This window comes from Cetorhinus maximus, chromosome 20 (assembly GCF_964194155.1).
Source record: "Cetorhinus maximus chromosome 20, sCetMax3.hap1.1, whole genome shotgun sequence".
Taxonomy (NCBI): domain Eukaryota; kingdom Metazoa; phylum Chordata; class Chondrichthyes; order Lamniformes; family Cetorhinidae; genus Cetorhinus; species Cetorhinus maximus.
The window spans coordinates 27,947,976-27,974,126 of record NC_135898.1 but is presented as its reverse complement, the minus strand read 5'-3'; the positions used below and the strand labels follow the sequence as shown (position 1 = coordinate 27,974,126).

General features: G+C 43.1%; 1 protein-coding gene across 1 annotated transcript in view; it reads right to left on the bottom strand.

Annotated features, from left to right (window-relative positions):
• The window catches only part of hk1 (hexokinase 1), a 165,800-nt gene that overhangs the window by 123,302 nt on the left and 16,347 nt on the right, over positions 1–26,151 (bottom strand). Inside the window, exon 2 of the mRNA XM_078565818.1 lies at positions 23,149–23,311. Coding sequence (XP_078421944.1) covers positions 23,149–23,311 — 163 coding nt within the window. The remainder of the gene's footprint in view (positions 1–23,148; positions 23,312–26,151) is intronic.

The window sequence follows — 26,151 nt, the reverse complement described above, 5'->3', positions numbered from 1 at the left end:
CAGCTCTCCCAATTTTGTTGGTAATGAGGTCTTTGCAGGGTCAACAGGGCTGAGTTTGCCGTTGTCATTTCCGGTGCCCATGTTGATGCCTGATGGTCCGTCCGGTTTCAATCCTTCTTGGCTTTCTTGCAGTGTGATACAACTAGGCCATTTCAGAGTCAACAACATTGCTGTGGATCTGGAGTCACATTAGGCTAGACCAGGTAAGGTCCTTCCTCAGGCATTAAGGTCCTTCCTAGGACATTAACAAACCAGATTTTTTCTTTACGACAATTGACAATGGTTTCATGGTCATCATTAGACTTATAATTGAAATTCCACCAGCTGCCGTGGTGGGATTCAAACTAGGGTCCTTAGAGCATTACTCTGGGTCTCTCGATTACTAGTCCAGTGACAATACCACTAAGCCACCACCACCGCTAATACAACTGCAACCTAATTACGTTCTTGTGCTAGTTCAAACTTACTTCCTTGTTTTTGTATTTAATCACTTCATATAAAACCAATAATTCTATTTGAGTGTGATCTACTTGCACTGCCACCTTTCCCTACGTAGATACATAGCGAGGTCCTTCTGCTCCGCTATGCCACTTAAAATTATATCATTTAATATATATTCCCTTTCTCTAATCTTACTTCCAATTGTAATAGCTTATAATTTACTATGCATCCAATTTGGGGTCATCAGAAAATTCCTTGATCCCTCAGTTCCTGAATCCAGATCACTTCTCAGGATAATCTGTGCTGCATATAGCGGGTTCATTCATACTAACAAGATTTGGCTGCTATATCAAGTGGCTGTTAAATCCATCACAATCCTCAATAACTTCTTTTAAGAAAACAAAGTCCTACAAATTACCCTAGTCAATTTCAAAGTTCCTGCTGCCACTGCATTTGCCTTTTCAGAAATGAATATTTAATAAGCGGGTGATTTCAATACATTAACACATTGCAGCAGTAACAGCAGGGACGATGGGGGCAAGTGTGGTTCAGCAAACAGAAAGCGCTCCTAAGCAGCTGCTCGAGATATCTGGACTCATTAATTCAGTTTAAGCACTGCTTTTGTAATTGACTTCTATGGTAATGGCAAATGGTCAGAGACATTTGTACGATATAACAGGTAGCAATAGGCCAGTTAGCTTAACATCTGTCATTGGGAAAATGTTAGTCTATCATAAAGGATGTAATAGCAGAGCATTTAGAAATATATAATATAATCAAGCAGAGTCAGCATGGCTTCATGAAGGAGAAATCATGCCTGACAAATTTATTAGAATTCTTTGAGGAGGTAACAAGCAGGATAGATAAAGGGGAACCAGTAGATGTAATATATTTGGATTTCCAAAAGGCGTTTGATAAGGTACCACACATAAGGCTATTTAATAAGATAAGAGCCCATGGTGTTGGGGGTAGTATATTAGCATGGTAGAGGATTGGCTAACTAATAGAAAACAGAGAGTTGGGATAAGGGGGGCATTTTCAGGATGGCAACCTGTAACTAGTGGAGTGCCACAGGGATCAGTGCTAGGGCCTCAATTATTTACAATATATATTAATGACTTGGATGAGGGAAGTGAATGCACTATCGCCAAGTTTGCAGATGATACAAAAATAGGTGGGAAGGCAAATGATGAGGATGACACAAGGAGTCTACAGAGGGATGTAGACAGGTTATGTGAGTGGACAAAAACTTGGCAGATGGAATGTAATGTGGGAAAATGTGAGGTTATGCACTTTGACAGGAAGAATAGAGGAGCTGAATATTATTTAAATGGAAAAAGACTGCAGAAAGCTGCAGCACAGAGGGATTTGGGTGTCCTCATGCATGAATCACAAAAAGCTGGCATTCAAGTTCAGCAGGTAATAGGGAAGGCAAATGGAATGTTGGCCTTTATTTTCAAAGGGAATGGAGGTATAAAAATAGGGAAGTCTTGCTAAAACTACACAACGTAAGAGCATAAGAACATAAGAAATAGGAACAGGAGCAGAGCATTCAGCCCCTCGAGCCTGCTCCGTCATTCAATAAGATCATGGCTGATCTTCTTGTGTTTCGATTTCCACATTCCCATCTAACCCCGATAACCTTTGATTCCCTTGCCTAACAAGAATCTATCTACCTCTGCCTTAAAAATATTCAATGACCCCGCCTCCACCACCTTCTGAGGCAGAGAGTTCCAAAGTTCCACAACCTTCAGAAAAAATTTCTCCTCATCTCTGTCCTAAAACGGCGACCCCAACTTTTAAAACAGTGCCCCCTAGTTCTGGACTCACCCGCAAAAGGAAACATCCTTTCCACGTCCACCTTGTCAGGGCCATTCAGGATCTTGTACACGTCAATCAAATCACCCCTCACTCTTCTAAACTCCAGTGGAAACAAGCCCAGCCTGTCCAACCTTTCCTCTCATTCCAGGTGTCACTCCAGTAAACCTCCTCTGAACCGCCTCCAATGCATTTACATCCTTCCTTAAATAAGGAGACCAAAGCTGCACACAGTATTCGTAACGTGATCTCACCAATACCCGCTATAACTCAAGCATAACATATTTACTTTTGTGTTCAATCCCTCTCATAATAAAGGATAGCATTCCATTAGCCTTCTTAATTACTTGTTGAACCTGCATACTAACTTTATGTGACTCATGTGCTAGAACACCTAGATCCCTCTGCACCTCAGAATTATGCAGCCGTTCTCCTTTTAAGTAACACGCTGCTTTTTTGTTCTTCCTGCCAAAGTGAACAACTTCACATTTTTCAACATTAAACTCCATTTGCCAGATCTTTGCCCACTCATTCAACCTATCTATATCCATCTGCAACCTCATGTCCTCTTCACAACATATTTTCCTACCTATCTTTGTCTCATCTGCAAATTTAGCTACCATGTCTTCACTCCCCTCATCTAAGTCATTGATGTAAATTGTAAAAAGTTGAGACCCCAGTACAGACCCCTGCTAATCAGAAAAAAGACCCATTTATGCATACTCTCTGCTTTCTGCCAGCCAGCCAATCTTCTATCCATGCTAATATGTTACCCACTACACCATGTGCTTTTATTTTCTGTAATAATCTTTGGATGTAGCACCTTATCAAATGCCTTCTGGAAATCCAAGTACAGTGCATCTACAGGCGCTCTTTTATCCACTGCGCATGTTACTCCTTCAAAAAATTCCAATAAATTGATTAAACATGATTTTCCTTTCACAAAACCATGCTGATCGAAATTTCCATTCATTGTTTTATCCTATTTCGATCTTTTCTCCCACACCGTCTTCTCCCCCCATCCCACCCCCACTAGGGCCATCTGTCACTTGCTCATCCTGCTTTCTACTCTTAATGTCACCGTTAGCCCATCCTTTAGCCAGAATCACCACCATCAACACCCCTTCGACCTTTTTATGACATCTTTGGCAACTCTCCTTTGCCTCCACCTATCACTGGCCTTCTATCCAGCTTCACCTGTCCCACCCCCCTTAAACAGTGTATGTTTCATCACATTTTTACTTCTCTTTAGTTCTGAAGAAGAGTTATGCGGACTCGAAACGTTAGCTCTGTCTTTCTCTCCACAGATGCTGTTAGACCTGCTGAGTTTTTCCAGCAATTTTTGTTTTTGTTTCAGATTTCCAGCATCCACAGTATTTTGCTTTTATCTTAATATAACCTGTTCTCTGGTTGGTTCCAGAGCATGGTGCTCTAAGAAACTATCTCGAAAGCATTCCAAGAACTCCTCATCCAGGCTACTACTGCCAATCTGATTTTTCCAGTTTATGTGTAGATTAAAATAACCCATGATTATTGCCATCCCTTTGTCACAAGTACACAATACTTTCTCTTGAATACTTTGTCCTACACTGTGGCTATTGTTCGGGGGCCTGTAGACCACTCCCACTAATGACTTTTTCCCCCTACTATTCCTCATCTCCACCCAAACCAATTCTACATCCTGATCTCCTGAACCAAAGTCATCTCTAACTATTGCACCAATGCCCTCTTTGATTAACAGTGCTACCCCTCCATCTTTACCTAGCTTCCTATTCTTCTTGAATGTCATGTACCCTTCAATATTAAGGACACAATCTTTGTCTTCCTGCAGCCACATCTCCGTAATTGCTATCAGATCATATTTATTTACTTCAATGTGGGCCAACAATTCATTTACCTTGTTATGAATGATATGTGCATTTGGATGGAGAGCCTTCAGTTTTATCTTTTTGTTACCTTTCTAACATCTAGTCTTGACTGTTGATGTATTCTTAGTTTTTTTCTCTCTGTCCCTCCCTCCCATTCTCTGACCCTCATTTCTCATATTACTTTTTTGCTCTCCTGTCTTGACTCTACGCCTTGAATTGCTACTTCTACCCAAGCTTGATCCTTCAACCCTCTTGTTTAGTTTAAAGCCCTCTCTACTTCCCTAGTTATGTGATTTGCGAGGACACTCGTCCCAGCACGGTTCAGGTGTAAACCATCCCAACGGTACAACCCCCACTTTCCCTACTACTGATGCCAGTGCCTCAAAAACTGGAACCCACTTTTCCCACACCAGTCTTTGAGCCATGCATTCGTCTTTAAATTCTTATTTGCCCTATGCCAATTTGCATGTGGCTCAGGTAATAATCCAGAGATTATTATCTTTGAGGTTCTGCTTCTTAATTTGGTACAAAGCTCCTCATACTGACTTTGTAGAACCTCTTTCCTACTTCTACCAATGTCATTGGCACCTACATGGCCCATGACAACTTGACCCTCCCCCTCCCACTGCAAGTTCCTCTCCATCCTTGAGCAGATGTCCAGAACCCTGGCACCAGGCAGACAACATAGCCGTCTGGACTCTCGCTCTTTGCTGCAGAGAACAGTGTCAATGCACCTCACTATGCTGTCCCCTATTACCATTACATTCCTTTTGCCCCCCACCCTTAACGGGTTCCTCTACCATGGTGCCATGGCCAGCCAGGTCATCCAGCTTGTAAACTTGGCTTTCATCCACACAGGTTGTGAGCACCTCAAACCTGTTTGACAATTGCAAAGTCTGAGCCACCTCCACTACTGTCTGCTCAGGCCCATTACCTGCTTCACTGACAGTCACATTTCCAGTCCCTCGCTGCTGACCAAAACAGATGACCCTCCTCTAAGAGGTGTGACTGCCTTCTGGAACAAAGAATCCAGGTACTTCTCCCCCTCCCTTATGTTGCACAGTGTCTGCATTTCGGCTTCCAGATCAATAATCCTGATCCGGAATTCCTCAAGCTACTTAAACTTCCTGCAGATGTGTCAACAAGGCACTAATTCAACCACACTTAGAATACTGTGAACAGTTTTGGTCCTCTTATCTAAGGAAAGATATACTGGCATTGGAGGCAGTCCAGATAAGGTTCACTAGGTTGATCCCAGGGATGGAGGGATTTTCTTATGAGGAGAGGTTGAGTAGGCAGGGCCTGTGCTCATTGGAGTTTAGAAGAATGAGAGGTGACCTTATTGAAACATATAAGATTCTTAGGGGGCTTGACAGGATATATGCTGAGAGGTTGTTTCCCCTTGTGGGAGAGTCTAGGACCAGAGGGCATAATCTCAGATCCCATTTAAGACAAAGATGAGAGGAATTTCTTCTCTCAGAGGGTAGTCAATCTGTGGAATTCTTTACCGCAGAGGGCTGTAGAGGCTGGGTCATTAAGTATATTCAAGGCTGAGATAGACAGATTTTTAATCAGTAAGGGAATCAAGGGTTATGGGGAAAAGGCAGGAAAGTGGAGTTGAGGATTATCAGATCAGCCATGATCTCATTGAATGGTGGAGCATGCTCGATGGACCGAATGGCCTACTTCTGCTCCTACATTTTATGGATGTAGGGGGCTGGATGTCCTGGATTACTGATGTGAAGTGAGTGATGGGGTCTGTACATAGTAATATGAACAGACCCAACATACACCATGAAGAAATCCCACTTGCCACATCTATTCAGTCCAAGAAATTTCCTTTTACATCTTATTCTTTGCATTTTGCCTGCTTTATTCTCTTGATTTCCCTTTGCCATATTTCCCATACATCTCTTACATGGAACATTATAAATTGATTTTCAAAATGCTTGCAAACCATATTGACCGTGCTTCCTTTGCTTATCCTCTTTTTTGAAGATTTCTGCAAGGATTCAAAATAGCCAGAGGTGGTGAGAATATATTTTACACAGCAAGTTATTATAATCATGAGTGTTATTGCCTGAAAGGGTGATTGTAGCATATTTAAAAATAACTTTCAAAAAGGGAATTGGATACGTACTTTAAGAGGAGAAATTTGCAGGATTTACAGGAACGAATCAGGGGGTCGGACTAATTGGATTTGTGCTCTAGCATCCTATAATTTCTAAGGTCGTTGAATTCCATTCTATCTTTTCAAATCCATGCTGGATGGTCATTGATTAACTCAGTTGTAGCCTTTATAGAGTGGGAATGAGTAATAAAGTCACTAGCTATCACAGCTATCTTTGACTTGTTTGCCCAAGTACAACATGGATGCGATTAGAAGGCTAATGAGTTAAACATAGCTTTCTACCCTTAGAATAGAGGCAGCATCAGTCAATCATTAGCAAATTGGTCCACTGAGCAATTCAAGCAACACATTGTCAACCTGCTGTACTATTCAGACAGTATGAGGCTGCAGTGATTCCATATTTCTGTTCTCCAGATGACATTGTTAGCAGTAAAGATGATATCCTCTTTAAAATGGACATATTCCAGGTTACTGAGTCAAGTGTCTAATTAATGGAAAAAAACACATCTAACCAATGTTTGCATAGATGTTGCAACAGAATATTACACATCCACTGATCATGATGTAGATTCTGCATCCTCCGAAGAGACCATCAATTCAGTTCATTAGATTTGTCAGAAAGGTCACTTTGTCTTGTGAATAGATATTTGGCTTACGTTCACCTGGCACTACATTAGTTGGCAGGGACTGCTGAAATTCAAAGGTGAATTTTACAAAACCACACTCCTGGAGTGACTTTTCGAAAGGACAGGCAGGAAGGAAAGGGTGGTGGGGTAGTTAGTATGAGACGGAATAAGTACAATAGCAAGAAAGGATCTTGGAGCGGAAGATGTAGAATCCATATGGGCGGGGGTAAGAAATAACAAGGGGAAGAAAACACTGGTGGGAGTAGTCTTTAGGCCCCCTGACAGTAGCTATACTGTAGAACAGAGAATAAATCAGGAGATAACAAGGGCATGTAAATAAGGAAGTACATTAATCATGAGTGACTTTAATCTTCAGGTAGATCGGGAAAATCAAATTGGCAGAGGTAGACACAAGCAAGAATTCATAGAGGGTATTCGGGACAGTTTCTTAGAACAATATATTGTGAATCCAACCAGGGATCAGGCTATTTTGGATCTGGTAAATTGTAATGAGGCAGATTTAATAAATGATCTCAGAGTAAAGGATCCCCTAGGAAACAGTGACCATAATATGGTAGAATTTAGCATTCAGTTTGAGAGTGAGAAACTTGGGTCGGAAACAACTGTGCTAAACTTAATAAGGGTAATTACAATGGAATGAGGGCAGAGTTGGCTGGAGTGGACTGGGAAAGGAGTTTAGCAGAAAAGACGGTTGATGGACAATGGCAGACTTTTAAGAAAATAGTTCATGACTCACAACAAAGATATATCCCAGTGAGAAAGAAGGATTCAAGGAACCGACCATGGTTAACCACAGAAGTTAAGGACAGTGTCAAATTGAAAGAAAAAACATACAATATAGCAAAGATTAGTGGTAAGTCAGAGGATTGGGAAAGCTTTAAAAACTAACAAAAGATGACGAAAAAAATCAAAAGAGGGAGGAAATAAACTTTGAGGGTAAACTAGCAAGTAATATAAAAACGGACAGTAAGAGCTTCTTTAAATATATAGAAAGGAAGCGAGGGGCCAAAGTAAACACAGGCCCCTTAGAGATTGAGGCTGGGGGAATAATAATGGGGGACCAGGAAATGGCAGAGGAGTTGAATAAATACTTGGCTTCAGTCTTCACGATAGAAAATGCTAATAGCATTCCAAAAATACTAAATAATCAAGGGGCAAAAGTGGGGGAGGAAATAAATACAATAACTATCACTAGAGAAAAAGTACTAAGGAAACTAATAGGACTAAAGGACGATATGTCCCCGGACCTGATGGGTTGCATCCTAGGATAATAAAGGAAGTAGCTACAGAGATAGTGGATGCACTAATAGTAGTCTTCCAAGAATCCTTAGATTCCGGAAAAATCCCACAGGATTGGAGAACGGCCAATGTAACACCCTTTTTCAAAAAGGGAGGGAGACATAAAACAGGTAACTATAGGCCAGTTAGCTTAACATCTGTCATTGGGAAAATGTTGGAGTCTATTATAAAGGATGTGATAGCAGAGCATTTAGAAATCTACCCAAGCAGAGTCAGCATGGCTTCATGAATCATGCCTAACAAATTTATTAGAATTCTTTGAGGAAGTAACAAGCAGGATAGATAAAGGAGAACCAGTAGATGTAATATATTTGGATTTCCAAAAGGCATTCGATAAGATACAACACACAAGCCTACTTAATAAGACAAGAGCCCATGGTGTTGGGGGTAGTATATTAGCATGGATAGAGGATTGGCTAACTAATAGAAGAAAGAGTTGGAATAAGGGGAGCATTTTCGGCATGGCAACCTGTAAATAGTTACAGGGATTAGTGCTGGGGCCACAATTTTTTACAATATATATTAATTACTTAGATGAGGGAAGTGAATGTACTATCGCCAAGTTTGCAGATGACACAAAAATAGATGGGAAAGCAAGTGGTGAGGATGACACAAGGAGTCTACAGAGGGATATAGACAGGCTAAGCGAGTGGGCAAAAACTTGGCAGATGGAATATAATGTGGGAAAATGTGAGGTTATGCACTTTGGCAGGAAGAATAAAGGAGCTGAATACTATTTAAATGGAGAAAGACTGAAGAAAGCTGCAGCACAGAGGGATTTGGGAGTTCTTGTGCATGAATTCCAAAAAGCTAGCATACAAGTTCAACAAGTAATAGGGAAGGCAAATGGAATGTTGGCCTTTCTTTCAAAGGGAATGGAGTATAAAAATAGGGAAGTCTTGCTAAAACTATACAAGGCACTAGTTAGACCACACCCAGAATACTGTGAACAGTTTTGGTCCCCTTATCTAAGGAAAGATATACTGGCATTGGAGGCAGTCCATAGTAGGTTCACTAGGTTGATCCCGGGTATGGAGGGATTTTCTTATGAGGAGAGGTTGAGTGGGTTGGGCCTGTGCTCATTGGAGTTTAGAAGAATGAGAGGCGACCTTATTGAAACATAAGATTCTTAGGGGGCTTGACAGGGTAGATGCTGAGGGGTTGTTTCCCCTTGTTGAAGAGTCTAGGACCAGAGGGCATAATCTCAGAGTAAGAGGTCGCCCATTTAAGACAGAGGTGAGGAGGAATTTCTTCTCTCAGAGGGTAGCCAATCTGTGGAATTCTTTACCGCAGAGGGCTGTAGAGGCTGGGTCGTTAAGTATATTCAAGGCTGAGATAGACAGATTTTTAATCAGTAAGGGAATCAAGGGTCATGGGGAAAAGGCAGGAAAGTGGAGTTGAGTATTATCAGATCAGCCATGATCTCACTGAATGCCGAAGCAGGCCAGATGGGCCGAATGGCCTACTTCTGCTTCTACGTCTTTTCATCTAGAGTGAACTCCATCTGCTGAAGCTACCTATCGGGATGTCAGCAGCATTTTGAATGTGTTGTGTCCTTAATTGGCAGAGAGACAGATCCTCTGTCCAATTAATGTTCTCAGGTAGCCTCTCGAAGGTGGAGGGCCAATCACAGACCTACAGCTTGAGGGGAGCAGCAGGCTGCAGTAGAGGGTAGGTAACTGAGAGGTCGCTTCAACATGGAGGTGCAGTCTCACAGATTCAAAACAGATAAAAAAAAGATTCAGCAGCCAGGCCATGACTGTGGGGGCAGGAATCCCTCCACAGGGGCTGCCTTTGACTGCACCTACACCCAGGCAGGGAGGGCTAGCCTGTAGGCCTGTCTGAAGTGCACTTGGCCTGCCTCTGGGTGCCCATCTTCAAGCAGTTAAACTGCCCCGATAAGTTAAGAAATTGGAGGCTATGTGTACAATCTCAGTCAGCCTTCTTTAACTGTGGTTAGTAAGGTTCTTGATGAGGTGAATTGGCTTGCTGCCTCATGAGGATCATTAGCCAGCTGGCCTTGAACGTGTTTTGGTAAAAATCACAGCGCTGGAAACAGGGTTGGGAACCCGGCATGCTGGCTGGCGCTGGTATTTTCATATTCCACCCCACCCCCCCCCCTCATTTCCTACACTCAGCGGGGCCCAAAAATTCAGCCCAGTGTGTCAGACACAATGTTGGAAACAAATTCTGACAATTCACCCCCCAGTTCTTGCACATTACCTCAAACTGACACTGTGGCAGATTGAAAAGGTAATTTATTTCTAATAATAGAGAGGATGTAATTTCTTATTCTTCTGATTGCAGGGTTGTCCCGATCTATTAACCTGCTCGTATATTGGATGCTGTTTGGAACATAGGTGCAGGCCTTCAAGCCACTTGAGCCTGTTCAACTATTCAATTAAATCATCACTGATCTGTATCTCAGCTCTATTTACCCACTTTACTTTCATATCCCATAATAGCCTTACCTAATAAATAATCTATTTTACACAAAATTACAACTCAGAAACAAGTCATTTGGCCCAACAAGTTCATGCTGAAGGCCACACGAGCCTTCTCCCACTCTACAGCTCATCCTATGAGCATACCTTCTATTCATCTCTTATTCATCTACTTATTTTGTTGTGCCTTAAATGCATCTATACTATTCACCTCAGTTACTTGTAGCGAGCTCCACATTCTCAACACTCTTTACTGACTTATTTTATATTTATAGCCCTTAATTTTAATCTCTCCACAAGTGGAAATATCTTCCTCCATGGTTACCCTGTCAAACACTTGCATCATTTTACAGACCTCTGTCAGCTCACCTCTCAGTGTGCTGCTTTTTAGAAAAAACAGCCCTAGCTTGCCCGGTCAATATATTCTTCCTAAGGTAAAGTGCCCAGAACTGAATGCAGTACTCCAGACGGAGCCAAACCAGAGTTCTGTACAGCTGTAATGTAATTTTCATGCATTTGTCCAGCCCTCATGAGATAAAGATTAGTATTCCATTAGTCCTTTTAATTGCTTTTTGTACCTGTCCACTAGCTCCCAGTTTTGAGCGTGGCCCCTCAATCTCTCTGCTCCTCCACACTTCCTAGCTTCTCACCATTTAGAATATTTGGAAAATTCTTTCTTGGGTCCAGAGTGGATGACCTCACACTTCTCTACACTGAACTATATCAGCTGCAGTTGTGTCTACTTGCTTAATCTAACAGCATCTCTTTGCAACTTTCTGCCCCCATCTACAATATTTCCTGCACTTCCTTTCTTAGTGTCATCAGCAAACTTGGATATACAGTTCCCTATTCCTTCATCAAAGTCATTGATAAAGTGATAATTTGAGACCCCAGTATAGATCCCTTGAGGGACGCCTCTGGTCTCATCCTGCAATTAGAATACAGACCCATTATGCCTACATTCTATCTCCTACTTTTAAATGTGTCCTGCCGCATGTCAAGCATAGTACTTCGCATTCCTATACAGAAATCAATCAAACCTAACTCAGAATTACTACAGTGGGAAACTGAGTAAAGGTACTGGGTAACACAAACAACAAAATCCCAGGGTTGATTTCTGGCCTGTACTAAATTAACCCACGCTGTTTAATGATGTGGGAGGTAGATAATGAGGATGATGCAGAAAAAGTTAACAGAGAGCTGTGGCTGCATCTTAGGAGGCTGTAGGATTATGGAATCTCAAGTATGCAGATGACACCACCTTCATAGTCAGAACAAAGCCAGAGACTATGACAGGCCTAGTCAAAAGACACTGAGTTTTTTTGGACTGAACATAAGTGAGGCAAAGACCAACATTATGGCTTAAAGGCAATGGAAAAGTCAAGATCTGAAACACAGAGAAAGAGGAAGTGGACAAATTTAACCTTGACTCGATGATAAACACGAAAGTTACATCCAAGAATGAAATCCAGCTTAGATTAGTTACAGAAAGAGAAGTGACCAGTGACTTTGTACCTGGAAGTCCAGAAGCATCAGCATGCAGCTGAAAAAATGCCCAATATCATCACTAGTGTGGAGTGTTGCACTCTATGGATGTAAGAGTTGGACTCTGAACAAGAGGGATGAGAGGAGGATAGCAGCTTTTGAAATGTGGGTCTGGCAGAGGATGCTCAGAATCAGTCGGTTAGACAGAAAGACAAATGAGTCGATTAGATCAAGAGTAGAAAAGGGTTGCTGAGTCGAGTAAGGAAGGCAGAATCGTCCCAGAAAGTGCAGTAGCGGGCGGGAGAAACAATATTTTACCCACCGGCTGCAATGGTGGCTTTTCGCGCTGTATCGTCCCAAACGTGCCACATTAATTATGCATTCCTGGGATACAGGTCGCTTCGATAGCTGGCGCACTCTGATTTGCCTGTCAAACCGTCCCCTCACCGCTTCAGCATGCCAGGCACCACATTTAAAATCCAGCCGCGCTCAGTTCTTCTAGCCAAGGACTGCAGCAAAGAAGACATGGCCCCAAAAGGCAAGAAGACTGCAGCCCTCGAGCATCTTTTGGACACCATGGAGGCCCACTGTGATGTCCTCTACCCCTGCTCTAGCCACAGGAAGAGCAGAAACATTACCATTCAGGTTTGGTAGGCAATGGCATCAGTGATCAGCGCCAATGCTGCACAGAAGAGGTTGGACATCCAATGTGGATAGAGGATGAATGATCACATCCTGTCGCCAGGGTAAGGCAGCCATCTCATCACTCTAAACTCAAGCCCATCACACGTTCACTGGCATCTCACTCACTGTCAGCTCAAGGGGCATCATTGTCCATTCATCTCCTCTGGAGACTGCCTCCTCAGCCCTCACCATCTTGAGGCCATTTGCACAGAACAACTTGTGCCCCCACACAAACCCTGGGATACCCTCCTTCCCTAGTGCAATCTGCATCCTGCAGCCTCTTCCCTTGCCTGGGGCCACTTCTTCCCCCTTCCCCAAGCAAGCCATTGAAAAGCCACCTACATGTGGTTGATCTGGTAGGTAGATCCTGCCCATGAGCCCCTCTAAAAGTGATGTGGTGCTGCCTGTGAAGCCTGGGGCTGATGACTGCGAGTGCTGACCAAAGCGAGCTAGGCAAAAAACCTTGAAGTCCCGAGCGAAGTGCAGCCCATCAAGTGTGCACCTTATATATGCTGTTATGAAATAATTTTCCATGTTCCCCCCTCCCCCGGACGTGGGCGGATGATCCAGCAAGGTGTGGGGGGGTTGGGGGTGGGGGGGGGGTGCGGAATGAGTCCAGCGGGCTGGCCTTATAAGAATATGCAGATGTATTACAATGAGGTTCCTGACGTCTGATAGCAGGAAACATGGCCCACCATCGGTGGGAGGAGGGACGCTCACAAACTGGTTTCATGACGTTGTGAAACTGATTTTTGGTCTCCTTGCCATATTGCCCGTTCACGCCACCAAACATGCCCTGCGCCAGCAGGCATGGAAAATCTCAGCCAGAGAAAAGTCACCAAGAATGGACATTGGAAATGAAGACCTGACAACATTGTCCTGGCAACACTGAAGGAGAAATTGAGGGTAAAAACAGAAGAGCAATTAGAAAAATCCGATAGGTAGATAACATTAAGACATGGACTAAGGGAGGCTTAAAGAAAACCGGAGAAGCAAGATGGTGCCAATAACTCTGTTAATGCTATGAATGAATGAACTGAATTAATTGTCCTAAACTGAGGTGGCAGGCGGGATGCTACAATTGGCTTTCAGCTGGCCTTTTTTGGACAGCAGGGACCAAAATCAACCTCTGGTTCCTATGCATGCACTACCCACTTACCTCTCCTCCTGATGACAAATGCATGTATCAGGATGTTGAGTGAGAACAGAATTGAGATTCATTTGTTCTTTCATGTGATATGGGTGTGGACAAGGCCAGCATTTATTGCTCACCCATAACTGTCGATTTGCTGGGCTGTTTCAGAGGGCAATTATGAGTCAACCACATCGCTGTGGGTCTGGAGTCACTGGGTAGGTCAGACTGGGTAAGGACAGCAAATTTCCTTCCCTAAAGGACATTAATGAACCAGATGGATTTTTACAACAATCAATGATAATTTCATGGTCACCATTACTGAGACTAGCTTTCAATTCCTGATGTTTATTAATTGAATTTAAATTCCACCAGCTGCCATGGTGGGATTTGAACCCATGTCACCAGAGCATTAGTCTGAATCTCTGGATTACTAGTCCAGTGGCATTACCACAACACCACCGTCTCCCTGCATTGGTTGATTTTGAGGTTGGTTATGATGCCAACCATGACTGAACAGTCAGTTCGCTATTCATGTTCAGAGATGAAGAATTGGTCAAATTAGTAAGGTTTGCTGAGGCCCCAGCACAAGTCAGTACCTTCAAAAAGGAGCGAAGAGCATTGGTGGGCAAGGAGGAAGATCACTTCAATAACAGTTTGGTTGAGGTCACAAGAACCAAATGGTGCTCTGATGTTTTCTGATGAAAAGAAACATCTAAGTAATTTTTAAACTGGGTATGTGTGGACATTGAATTAGCTGGGTAAGGATATGGCAACTGCAAAGTAGGATGTAGCCCACATACTTTGCCAAGTGATATGAGATTTTTATATCCACCTGAAAGGGCAACTTGGGGCCATCTCATCCAAAAGATATCATCTGTGAAAGTCCAGCGCTCCCTCAATACAGCACTGAAGTGTCATACTAAATTATACGCTAAAGTCTCTGAACTGGAATGTGAACCCACAACCTAGTGCTGCCATCCAGCCAAGGCTCACACCTAGGTTGTGTACTTGGAACAAAATGACTAAGTTTCATCAGGGCATGCCACAAAAAAAATCACAGAATCACAGAATTGTTACGGTGTAGAAGGAGGCCATTCAGCCCATCATGTCTGCGCATTTTAACTTAGTGCCAATCTCCTGCCTTTTCCCTGTAACCCTGCACATGGTTTCTATTTAAATAATCATCCAATGCCCTCTTGAACACCTCAATTGATCCTGCCTCCACCACACTTCCAGGCAGTGCATTCCAAACCCTAACCATTCGCTGTATGAAAAATATTTTCTCACATCACATTTGCTTCTTTAGCAAAACACTTTAAAACTGTGCCCTCTGATTCACGATCCGTTTATAAGCGGAAACAGTTTCTCCCTATCTACTCTGTCAAGAGCCCTCATGATTTTGAAAACTTCTATCAAATCTCCTTTTAGCCTTCACCTCTCCAAGGAGAACAGTCCCAACATCTCTGCTCCTGCTCATCCTTTAGAATAATATCCTTTATTTTATACTGTCTTTCCATGTTCTTTGTACCAAAGTGCATCACCTCACATTTCTCCGTATTGAACTTCATCTGCCAACTATTTGCCCACTCCAACAATGTGTCAATGTCCTTTTGAAGTTCTACACTGTCCTCTTCACAGTTTACAGTTCTCCCAAGTTTTGTGTTGTCGACAAACTTTGAAATTGTCCCCTGCACACCAAGATCTAGATCATTTAAATATATCAGGAAAAACAAGGATCCCAATACTGACCCCTGGGGAACTCCATTACAAACCTTCTTCCAGCCCGAAAAATACCTATTAACCATTACTTTGTTTCCTATTCCTCAGCCAATTTTGTATCCACGTTGCTACTGTCCCTTTTATTCCATGACCTTTAACTTTCCTCAAGTCTGTTGTTTGGCACTGTATTGAACGCCTTTTGGAAGTCCATATACACCACATTAACGGCCTTTCCCTCATCAACCATCTCTGTTACCTCTTCAAAAAACTCCAGAAAGTTAGTTGGACTCGATTTTCCTTTAACAAATCCATGCTGCCTCCTCTGAATCAATCCATAATTTTCCATGTGACTATTAATTCTATCCCAAATAATTGTTTCTAGAAGTTTCCCCACCACTGAAGTTAAACTGACTGGTCTATAATTGCAGGGCAGATCTTTACAACTTTTTTCGAACAAGAGCAGAATGTTTGCAATTCCCCAGTCCTCCGACACCTCCCCCAGATTCAGGGAACATTGAAAGATTATTGCCAGTGCCTCTGCAATTTCCACTCTCACTTCCTTCAATATTCTTGTACGCATCTCATCTAGTCCCTGTGCCTTATCAACTTTAAGTATCGACAGCTTATCCAATACCTCCTCCTTATCAATTTTAAACCCTTCTAGTTACTGGGTTTCCTCCTCTGTCACCATGGCCTGGGCAGCATCTGCCTCGTAGGTAAAGACAGATGCAAAGTATTCATTTAACACCTTAGCCATGCCTCTTGCCTTTATGTGTAAATCCTCTTTTTGGTCCCTAATCGGCCTACTCCTCCTTTTACCGACCTTTTACTATTGATGTGCTTACAGAATACTTGAGGATTTCCTTTTATGTTAGCTGCCAGTCTTTTTTCATAATTCCTCTTAACTTCTCGTTGCTTTATCACATCCCTTCTGAACCTCCTGTATTCAGCTTGGTTCTCAATTATGTTTGCGACCTGAATCCTGTCATAAGCACACTTTGTCTTCTTTAATGTAATTTTTACCCCCTTTGTCAACCAGGGAATTTTGGATTTGTTTGTCCTACCCTTCCCTTTTGAGGGAACATACCTTGACTGTGCCCAACTCATCTCCTCTTTGAAGGTAGCCCATTGTTCTGCTACTCATTCCAGGCTATCCGGCCCAGCTCCGTTCTTGCCCCTTTGAAGTCCACTCTGTGCCAGTTGATTATTCTTACTCTGGATTGACGAATGTCATTTTCCACCGTCACCCTAAACCTTATGGTACAACATCACTGTCCCCTAAATGTTCCCCCACTGTCACTTGATCTACTTGGCCCACCTCATTCCCAAGAATTAGATCTAGCAGTACCTGCTTTCTTGTTGGACTGGACACATACTGCTGTAGGAGATTCTGAACACAATCTAGGAACGCTTGTTCCTCACTGCCCCTTACACTACCACTATCCCAGTCTATATACAGGTAATTAAAGTCCCCCATTAGAACAACTCTATGATATTTACACCTCTCTGTAATTTCTTGCAGATCTGTTCCTCTATATCCTTCCCACTAGCTGGTGGTCTATATATTACACCAAGCAATGTAATTGCACCCTTCTTTTTCCTTAGCTCTAACTAAATTGATTCTGTCCTTGAATCCTCTGACACATCCTCTTTCTCCAGTACTGCAATACTCTCCTTAACCAAAAATGCCACCCCTCCTCCTGTTTTCCCTTTCCTATCTTTATGAACACCTTGTAACCTGGAATATTTAACACCCAGATCTGCCCTTCCTCAAGCCAGATCTCTGTTATTGCCCCAACATCATAATTCCACAAGGCAATCTGTGCCTGTAACTCCCCAATTTTATTAACTACACTCCGTGCATTCACATACATGCAGTGTAACCCTGATTTAGGCTTCATTACTTGCTCCCTTACTCCAACTCCATCTGTTAACTTACTATTCTTGTGCTATCTGCCTCTCCCAAAATTGCATGCACCCTGATATTACTTTCTAATATTCTCTCCTGGTTCACACATCCCTGCTGAGTTAGTTTAAACCTTCCCCAACAGCACTAACAAAACGACCCGCAAGGAACTCGGTCATGGCTCTGTTCAGATGCAACCTATTGGGCTTGTACAGGTGCCAACTCCCCCAGAGCCAGTCCCAGTGTCCCAGGAATCTAAAGCCCTCCCTCCTGCACCATCTTTCCAGCCACACATTCATCTGTCTTATTTCTGTACTTACATGCACGTGGCACTGGGAATAATCCGGAGATTACTACTTTAGAAGTCTTGCTTGCTACTTTTCTAACCAGCTCCCTAAATTCAGATTTCAGGACCACATACCCCTATGTTGTTAGTGCCAATGTAGACCACAACCTCTGGCAGTTCGCCTTCCCCCACAAGAAAGCCCTGTAGCCGTTGTGACATCCTTGACCCTCGCACCAGGGAGGCACAAATCACCCTGGAGTCAAGTTGACGGCCGCAGAAACACCTGTCTGCTCCGCTAACTAAAGAATCCTCTATTAGTACTGCCCTTTCGCTCTTCGCTCTCCCCTCCTGTACAGCTGGGCCACCTGTGGTGCCAGGGGCTTGGCTTTTGCTGCACATCTCCAAGGACCCATCACCCTCACCGATATCCAGAATGGAAAACCAATTAGTGAGCGGGACCTCTGTGGACTCCTGCACTACCTGCCTGTTTCTCTTGGACTGCCTAGCAGTCACCCATTCCCTGTCTGCCTGCTTTCCCCTAACTTGCGGTGTGACCACCTCTCTGAACATGCTATCCACATAGTTCTCTGCCTCACAGATGCACCTCAGGGACTCCAGCCACTGCTCAAGCTCTGAAACATGGAGCTCAAGCTTCTGCAGCCGATGACACTTCCTGTACACGGGCTCGTCTGGGTCACGAGAAGTGTCCACAACTCCCCACATGCCACAGGTTGGGCATTCCACTTGGCTCAGCTGTCCTGCAATCCTTAATCTTAAACTTTTAAATCACTTACCTACTTAAACTTTTACTTACTTTAACCTTACTCTTGTACAATTAACTATAAACTGGCAATTAGTAGCAAGTAGAAATTCTTTGGCCTTATTCACAAATCAGCGCCCTCTCCTGTGCCTATAAATTCTTACTTTCCGTGCGCTAGTTTAGAAATTTACGTTTCTGTATTTGCGCTGTTTTCAAGCTCCTAACTGTCTCTCCACTCATGCTGTTTTATCTCCCGAACTCTCACTGTTCTATCTCCTGAACTCTCGCCGTTCTATCCCCTGAACTCTCGCCATTTTATCCCCTGAACTCTCGCGTTTTATCTCCTGAACTCTCGCCGTTTTATCTCCTGAATTCCCGCCGTTTTATCTCCTGAACTCTCGCCGTTTTATCTCCTGAACTCCCGCTGTTTTATCCCCTGAACTCTCGCCGTTTTATCTCCTGAACTCTCACTGTTTTATCTCCTGAACTCCCGCTGTTTTACCTCCTGAACTCTCGCTGTTTTATCTCCTGAAGTCTCGCTGTTTTATCTCCTGAACTCTCGCTGTTTTATCTCCGGAACTCTCGCTGTTTTATCTCCGGAACTCTCGCTGTTTTGTCTCCTGAACTCTCGCTGTTTTATCTCCTGAACTCTCGCTGTTTTACCTCCTGAACTCTCGCTGTTTTATCTCCTGAACTCTCGCTGTTTTATCTCCTGAACTCTCGCTGTTTTATCTCCTGAACTCTCGCTGTTTTATCTCCTGAACTCTCGCTGTTTTATCTCCTGAACTCTCGCTGTTTTATCTCCTGAACTTTCGCCATTTTATCCCCTGAACTCCCGCTGTTTTATCTCCTGAACTCTCGCTGTTTTATCTCCTGAACTCCCGCTGTTTTACCTCCTGAACTCTCACTGTTTTATCTCCTGAACTCTCGCTGTTTTATCTCCTGAACTCTCGCTGTTTTATCTCCTGAACTTTCGCCATTTTATCCCCTGAACTCTCGCTGTTTCATCTCCTGAACTCTCACTGTTTTATCTCCTAAACTCTCAACGTTTTATCTCCTGAGCTCTCGCCGTTTTACCTCCTGAACTCTCGCCGTTTCATCGCGCTGTTTTCAAGCTCCTGACTGTCTCTCCACTCATGCTGTTTTATCTCCTGAACTCTCGCTGTTTTATCTCTTGCACTCTCACTGTTTTATTGGAAATTGGAATCATCAGCAGGTGAGGAATACTGAGATGCTGTCAATACTGTCCTCTTCCAGCACTTTTGGCCGGCAAACTTGGAGATATTAGATTCAATGTTTTGCATCAGATTGCCAACCCATGCCTGGAATGTCGGTCGGAGCCCAAAATTGCTCACAATATTCTAAATGTGGTCTGACCAGAGCCTTATAAAACATCCCTGCTTTTATATTCTAGTCCTCTCGAAATAAATGGCAACATTGCATTTGCCTTCCTAACTACTGACTCAACCTGCAAGTTAACCTTAAGAAAATCCTGGACTAGGACTCCCAAGTCCCTTTGCACTCCAGATTTCTGAATTCTCTCCCCATTTAGAAAATAGTCTATGCATCTATTCTCCCTACCAAAGAGCATGACCTCACACTTCGTCACGTTGTATTCCATCTGCCACTTCTTTGCCCATTCTCCTAACCTGTCTAAATCCTTCTGCAGCCTCCCCGCCTCCTCAATACTACCTGTCCCTCCACCTATCTTTGTATCATCTGCAAACTTAGCCAGGATGCCCTCAGTTCCTTCATTTAGATCATTAATGTATAAAGTGAAAAGTTGTGGTCCCAACACTGACCCTTGCGGAACTCCACTAGTCACCGGCCGCCATCCTGAGAAGGACCCCCTTATCCCCACTCTCTGCCTCCTGCCAGACAGCCAATCTTCTATCCATGCTAGTACCTTGCCTCTAACACCATGGGCTCTTATCTTACTGAGCAGCCTCCTGTGCGGCACCTTGTCAAAGGCCTTCTGGAAGTCCACGTAGATAACATCCATTGCCTCTCCTTTGTCTAACCTGCTCGTTACTTCCTCAAAGAATTCTAACAGATTTGTCAGGCATGACCTCCCCTTGATGAAACCATGCTGACTTTGCCCGATTTTACCATGCACTTCCAAGTATTCCGAAATCTCATCCTTAATAATGGACTCTAAAGTCTTACCAACGACCGAGGTCAGGCTAATCGGCCTGTAATTTCCTGTCTTTTGCATCACTCCCTTCTTAAACGGGGGGGTTACATTAGCGATTTCCCAGTCCTCTGGGACCCTCCCTGACTCCAGTGATTCCTGAAAGATCATCACTAACCCCTCCACTATCTCTTCAGCTATCTCCTTCAGAACTCTGGGATGTAATCCTTCTGGTCCAGGTGATTTATCCACCTTCAGACCTTTCAGTTTTCCTAGCACCTTCTCCTTGGTAATAGCCACCAGACTCACCTCTGCCCCAAGACTCTCTTGAATTTTGGGGATGTTACTCGTGTCTTCCTCCGTGAAGACTGACGCAAAGTATCTATTCAGTTCCTTCGCCATTTCTTTGTTCCCCATTATTACTTCTCCAGCATCATTTTCCAGCGGCCCAATGTCCACTTTTGCCTCTCTCTTACCCTTTATATATCTAAAAAAACCTCTTGCAATCTTCTTTTATATTACTGGCTAGTTTACCCTCATATTTAATCTTCTCCCTCCTTATTTCTTTTTTGTTGTCCTCTGTTGGTCTTTGTAGGCTTCCCAATCCCCTGGCGTGCCACTGCTCTTCGCCGCATTGTATGCTTTCTCTTTAGCTTTTATGCTGTCCGTCCTTGGCCTGCTGCAATGTTACAGTGAAGCTCAACGCAAACTGGAGGAACAGCACCTCATCTTCCAATTAGGCACTTTACAGCCTTCTGGACTTAACATTGAGTTCAACAACTCCAGATCATGAACTCTCTCCTCCATTCTTCACCCCTTTTTGATCCCCTTTTTTCTTATATTTATTTTTAAATTTTTATATATATATTTTTCCCACCTATTTCTATTATTATTATTTTTAAAGTTTATTTCCATTCTTTGTTTTATCCCGACCTTTTAGCCAATTTTGATCTTTTTTCCCACACCGTCCCCTCCCCCCACCCCACTCCCACAAGGGCCATCTGTCACTTGCTCATCCTGCTTTCTACTCTTAATGTCACCATTAGCACCTCCTTTAGCCAGTATCACCACCATCAACACCCCTTCGACCTTTTGTTTATGACATCTTTTGCAATTTCTCCTTTGTCTCCACCTATCTCTGGCCTTCTGTCCAGCTTCACCTGTCCCACCCCCCTTAAACAGTATATATTTCACCACATTTTTACTTCTCTTTAGTTCTATAGAAGAGTCATACGGACTTGAACCGTTAACTCTGTCTTTCTCTCCACAGATGCTGTTAGACCTGCTGAGTTTTTCCAGCAATTTTTGTTTTTGTTTCAGATTTTCAGCATCCACAGTATTTTGCTTTTATCACAGCTCGAACTATGTAGTCTGCTGTGAGTTTCTCACCTCCTGACCTCTCAAAGCCTCTCCACCATCAGCAAGACTCAAATCTGATGTGTGATTGAATAACCAGCACTTGGCTAAATGGGCGTAATTGTACCAACATTCAAGAAGCTCAATGCCATCCAGGACTGATCAGTACTCCTGAACAGAGCTCCCACCACCGGATTCAAATATCCGTTCGCTCCATCACCAACACGTATGCACAATCTATAGGATACACTGCAGCAACTCCACCCACCATGCAACCTCTAACACCAAGAACAAGAGTAATATTGTGATGGGAACATCATCACCTGTCACACACCATCCCCATTTGGACATTTATTGCCATTTCTTCATTGTTGCTGATTCAGAATCCTACTTAGCTCCTTGGTAGGAGCTCCTTCATCACACTGACTCTGTACCCACTCATGATACTTGTTATACAAACCTCCCAGTTTTAACTCCCACAATGGAAATTGAAATCAGGTTGATTTGCAAACAAACAGCTGAACCACAATTCTGGTCTTACACCGATAGAAAGGTGAAACATATCCAAGTCGTATTATTTTATGGGTTGAGGAGTCATAAATTAAATGTTGTAATTTAATAAAATCTGCTGTGGTGATATTTTGCCACTTTTTATTTCTTATTTATAAATAAATCTGATTCATTTATTAAATACTAGGCCACATGGCCGAATAGAGAGAATGTCCTAACATCAAAGGGAGAGTTGTGCCATTTCTAGTGAGCAAGCTACATTAATAGGGGTATTTCTCCTTGATCTAGGTATCATTACAAGACCAGATATCTTGAGTATAGTCAGTGAAGGTTCACTTGTGGGAGTGGTCCTCGGAACTGAGTGTGAGGATAATATAGTCTGAGCATTGTAACTTTGATAGAATTGTCCTGAATGGCCTCAATTCGTCGTCAACTTTTCTAATCTCCTTTGTTTCATAAAATGAGCACAGTGCTGGCACACTGACAGAACTTACTGGCAGGATATGTTCAGTATAAAGAATATCTCACCTGTTCCATCAGGAGTTGATCGGACAAAGGTGGGCAACATTTTGAGTGTTGCTGTTGGATTAGTGTCCCGTCCCAGTCCTTTCTCCATCTCAGTCCTGAACCGCGCCATAACATCAAGCAACGTTTCATCTGAGAGGCGTGCTGCATACAGATATTTGTCAATCTGTTAAAAAAAGGGAATATTTCTATCAAGAGTTATTTCACAGCTGAGAACACTAACTGAATGAGAGGAATTTAAAACAAAATGGTGTGCTAATCCAGTGGCATAGCCTGCTACTGCCATTGGACATAGGTGTTACAAATTTAGACTTGCTGTAGATACCTTCATGGCTTTGCTGGCATAAGTCTCTCCTTTATGCAATCTAAGCATTTTATGATTTAGGAGTCGACTCACATTGTCCTATCTCTACTTGGTCCAGGGTGCAAAAATAGCATCCTCACTTTTGACACCAAAAGGATATTTATGGCTGTCACACATGCTTCTTCAATCTCTGAAGACAGACCAAGTGAATGACTGGTTACCTTACTCGACAGCATAATTTCTGACAATGCTCTCCTACCTTCTCATAACATTCATGGGCCAAGTTCCTCTGGAACAGTATTCCATTCTAAATTCTGACTGCGTGCTTGTGTCTGTGTTTGAGATCTGCTTCGCAATGCATACAGACAGAGAAGGATCAAAGACCTTACATACGAATGTGAAGTGTTCTTCAATGGCCGACAGTCCAAAAGCTAATTATTCACTTGACTGAAAAACAACATATTAGCTCACTACCACCTTAGCTACATATTATCTCAAAGATCTTTCTTTAAAGACTTGTGTAAGCACAATATGCTTTTTAAAACTCAACATCAAAAGCAAATGTTTTCCCAAATCCTCCCTTTGGACAATAGTCAAAGGATCCTGTACTGTGACAAAAACAAAAGCGAAATTTTATTGATACCCACAGCAATATTTCAATCACATTAAACTTGTCATTGTGAACTGCTTTCTTTATTCATTCATAGGATTTCTTGCCTATCCCTAATTGCGCTTGAGCTGCCCTCTTGAACCGCTGCAGTCAATGTGGTGTAGGTGCACCCACAGTGCTGTTAGGAAGGGAGTTCCAGGATTTTGACCCAGCGACAGTGAAGGAACGGTGATATATTTCCAAGTCAGGATGGTGAATGACTTGGAGGGGAACTTCCAGGTGGTGGTGTTCCCATGTGTCTGCTGCCCTTGTTGCTCTAGGTGGTAAAGGTCGTGGGTTTGGAAAGTGCTGTCGAAGGAGCCTTGGTGAGTTGTTGCAGTGCATCTTGTAGATGATACACACTGCTTCCACTGTGTGTTGGTGGTGGAGGGAGCGAATGTTTAAGGTGGTGGATGAAGTGCCGGTCAAGTGGGCTGCTTTTTCCTGGATGGTGCTAAGTTTCTTGAGTGTTGTTGGAACTGGACTTATTCAACCAAGTGGAGAGTAGTCCATAACATTCCTGACTTATGCCTTGTAAATGGTGGGCAGGCTTTCGGCAAACAGGAGGTGAGTTACCCAATATCATAGTCATGGTATCTTTACAGTGCAGGAGCAGGCCATTCAGCCCATCGAGTCTGCACTGGCTCTCTGAAAAAGCATTCAACCTAGTCCCACTCCCCTGCCTTATCCCCGTAACATTCTCTCATTTCAGATAGCAATCCAATTTCCTTTTGAATACCTCAATCGAACCTGCCTCCACCACCCTTTCAGGATGTTTGTTCCAGGCTCCAACCACCCTCTAAGTGAACAATGTTTTCCACACATCACATTTACACCTTTTACAAAATATTTTGAATCTGTGCCCTCTAGTTCTTGATGTTCTCTTGAGTGGGAACAGTTTCTCGCTATTTACCCTGTCCATACCCCTCAGGATCTTGAATACCTCTATCAAGTCTCCTCGCAGCCTTCTTTTCTCCAAGGAAAACAGCCCCAACCTTTCCAATCTATCCTCATAGCTACAGTTCTTCATCCCTGGAATCATTCTTGTGAATCTCCTCTGTACTCTCTCTCATGCCTTCAAATTGTTCCTCAAGTATGGCGCCCAGAACTGGATGCAGAACTCCAGGTGAGGGCCAACTAGTGTCTTATACAAGTTCAACATGACCACCTTACTCTTGTACTCAATGCCCCTAATAATAAAGCCTGAGATACTATATGCTTTATTAACTGCTCTCTCAACATGCCCTGCTATCTTCAATGACCTATGCATGTATACATCAAAGTCCCTCAGTTCCTGCACCTCCTTTAGAGTTTCTCCCTTTATTTTATACTGTTTCACCATATCTTTCCTGCCAAAACAAATCACCTCACACTTCTCTGCGTTGAACTTCATCTGTCACTTGTCTGCCCAATCCACCAACATATCTACATTCTTTTGAAGTTCAAGACTATCCTCACCACAGTTGACAACATTTCCAATCTTCGTATCATCTGCAAATCTTGAAATCATGTCCTGCACACCACAGTCCATGTCATTAATATATATCAGGAAGAGCAAGGGTCCCAACACTGTCCCCTGAGGAACTCCACTGCAAACCTTCCTCTAATCTGAAAAACATCCATTAACCACTACTCTTTGTTTCCTGTCACTCAGCCAATTTCTTATCCAAGTGCCTACTTCCCCTTTTATTCCATGGCCTAGAATTTTGCGTGGCACTATGTCAAATGTCTTTTGAAAAGTCATATACACCACATCAACAGCATTTCCTTTATCAACCTTCTCTGTTACCCCCTCAAAAAACTCCAGCAAGTTAGTTAAACATGATTTTCCCTTGATGAATCCATGCTAGCTTTCCTTAATTATCTTGTACTTGTGTAAGTGACTATTGATTTTATCCCATATTATAGTTTTCAGAGGTTTTCCTATCACTGAGGTCAAACTGACTGGCCTGTAGTTGCCAGCTTTATCCTTGCGCCCCATTTTGGTGTAACATTCACAGTTCTCCAGTCCTCTGGCACCTCCCCTATGTCTAAGGAAGACTGAAAGATTATC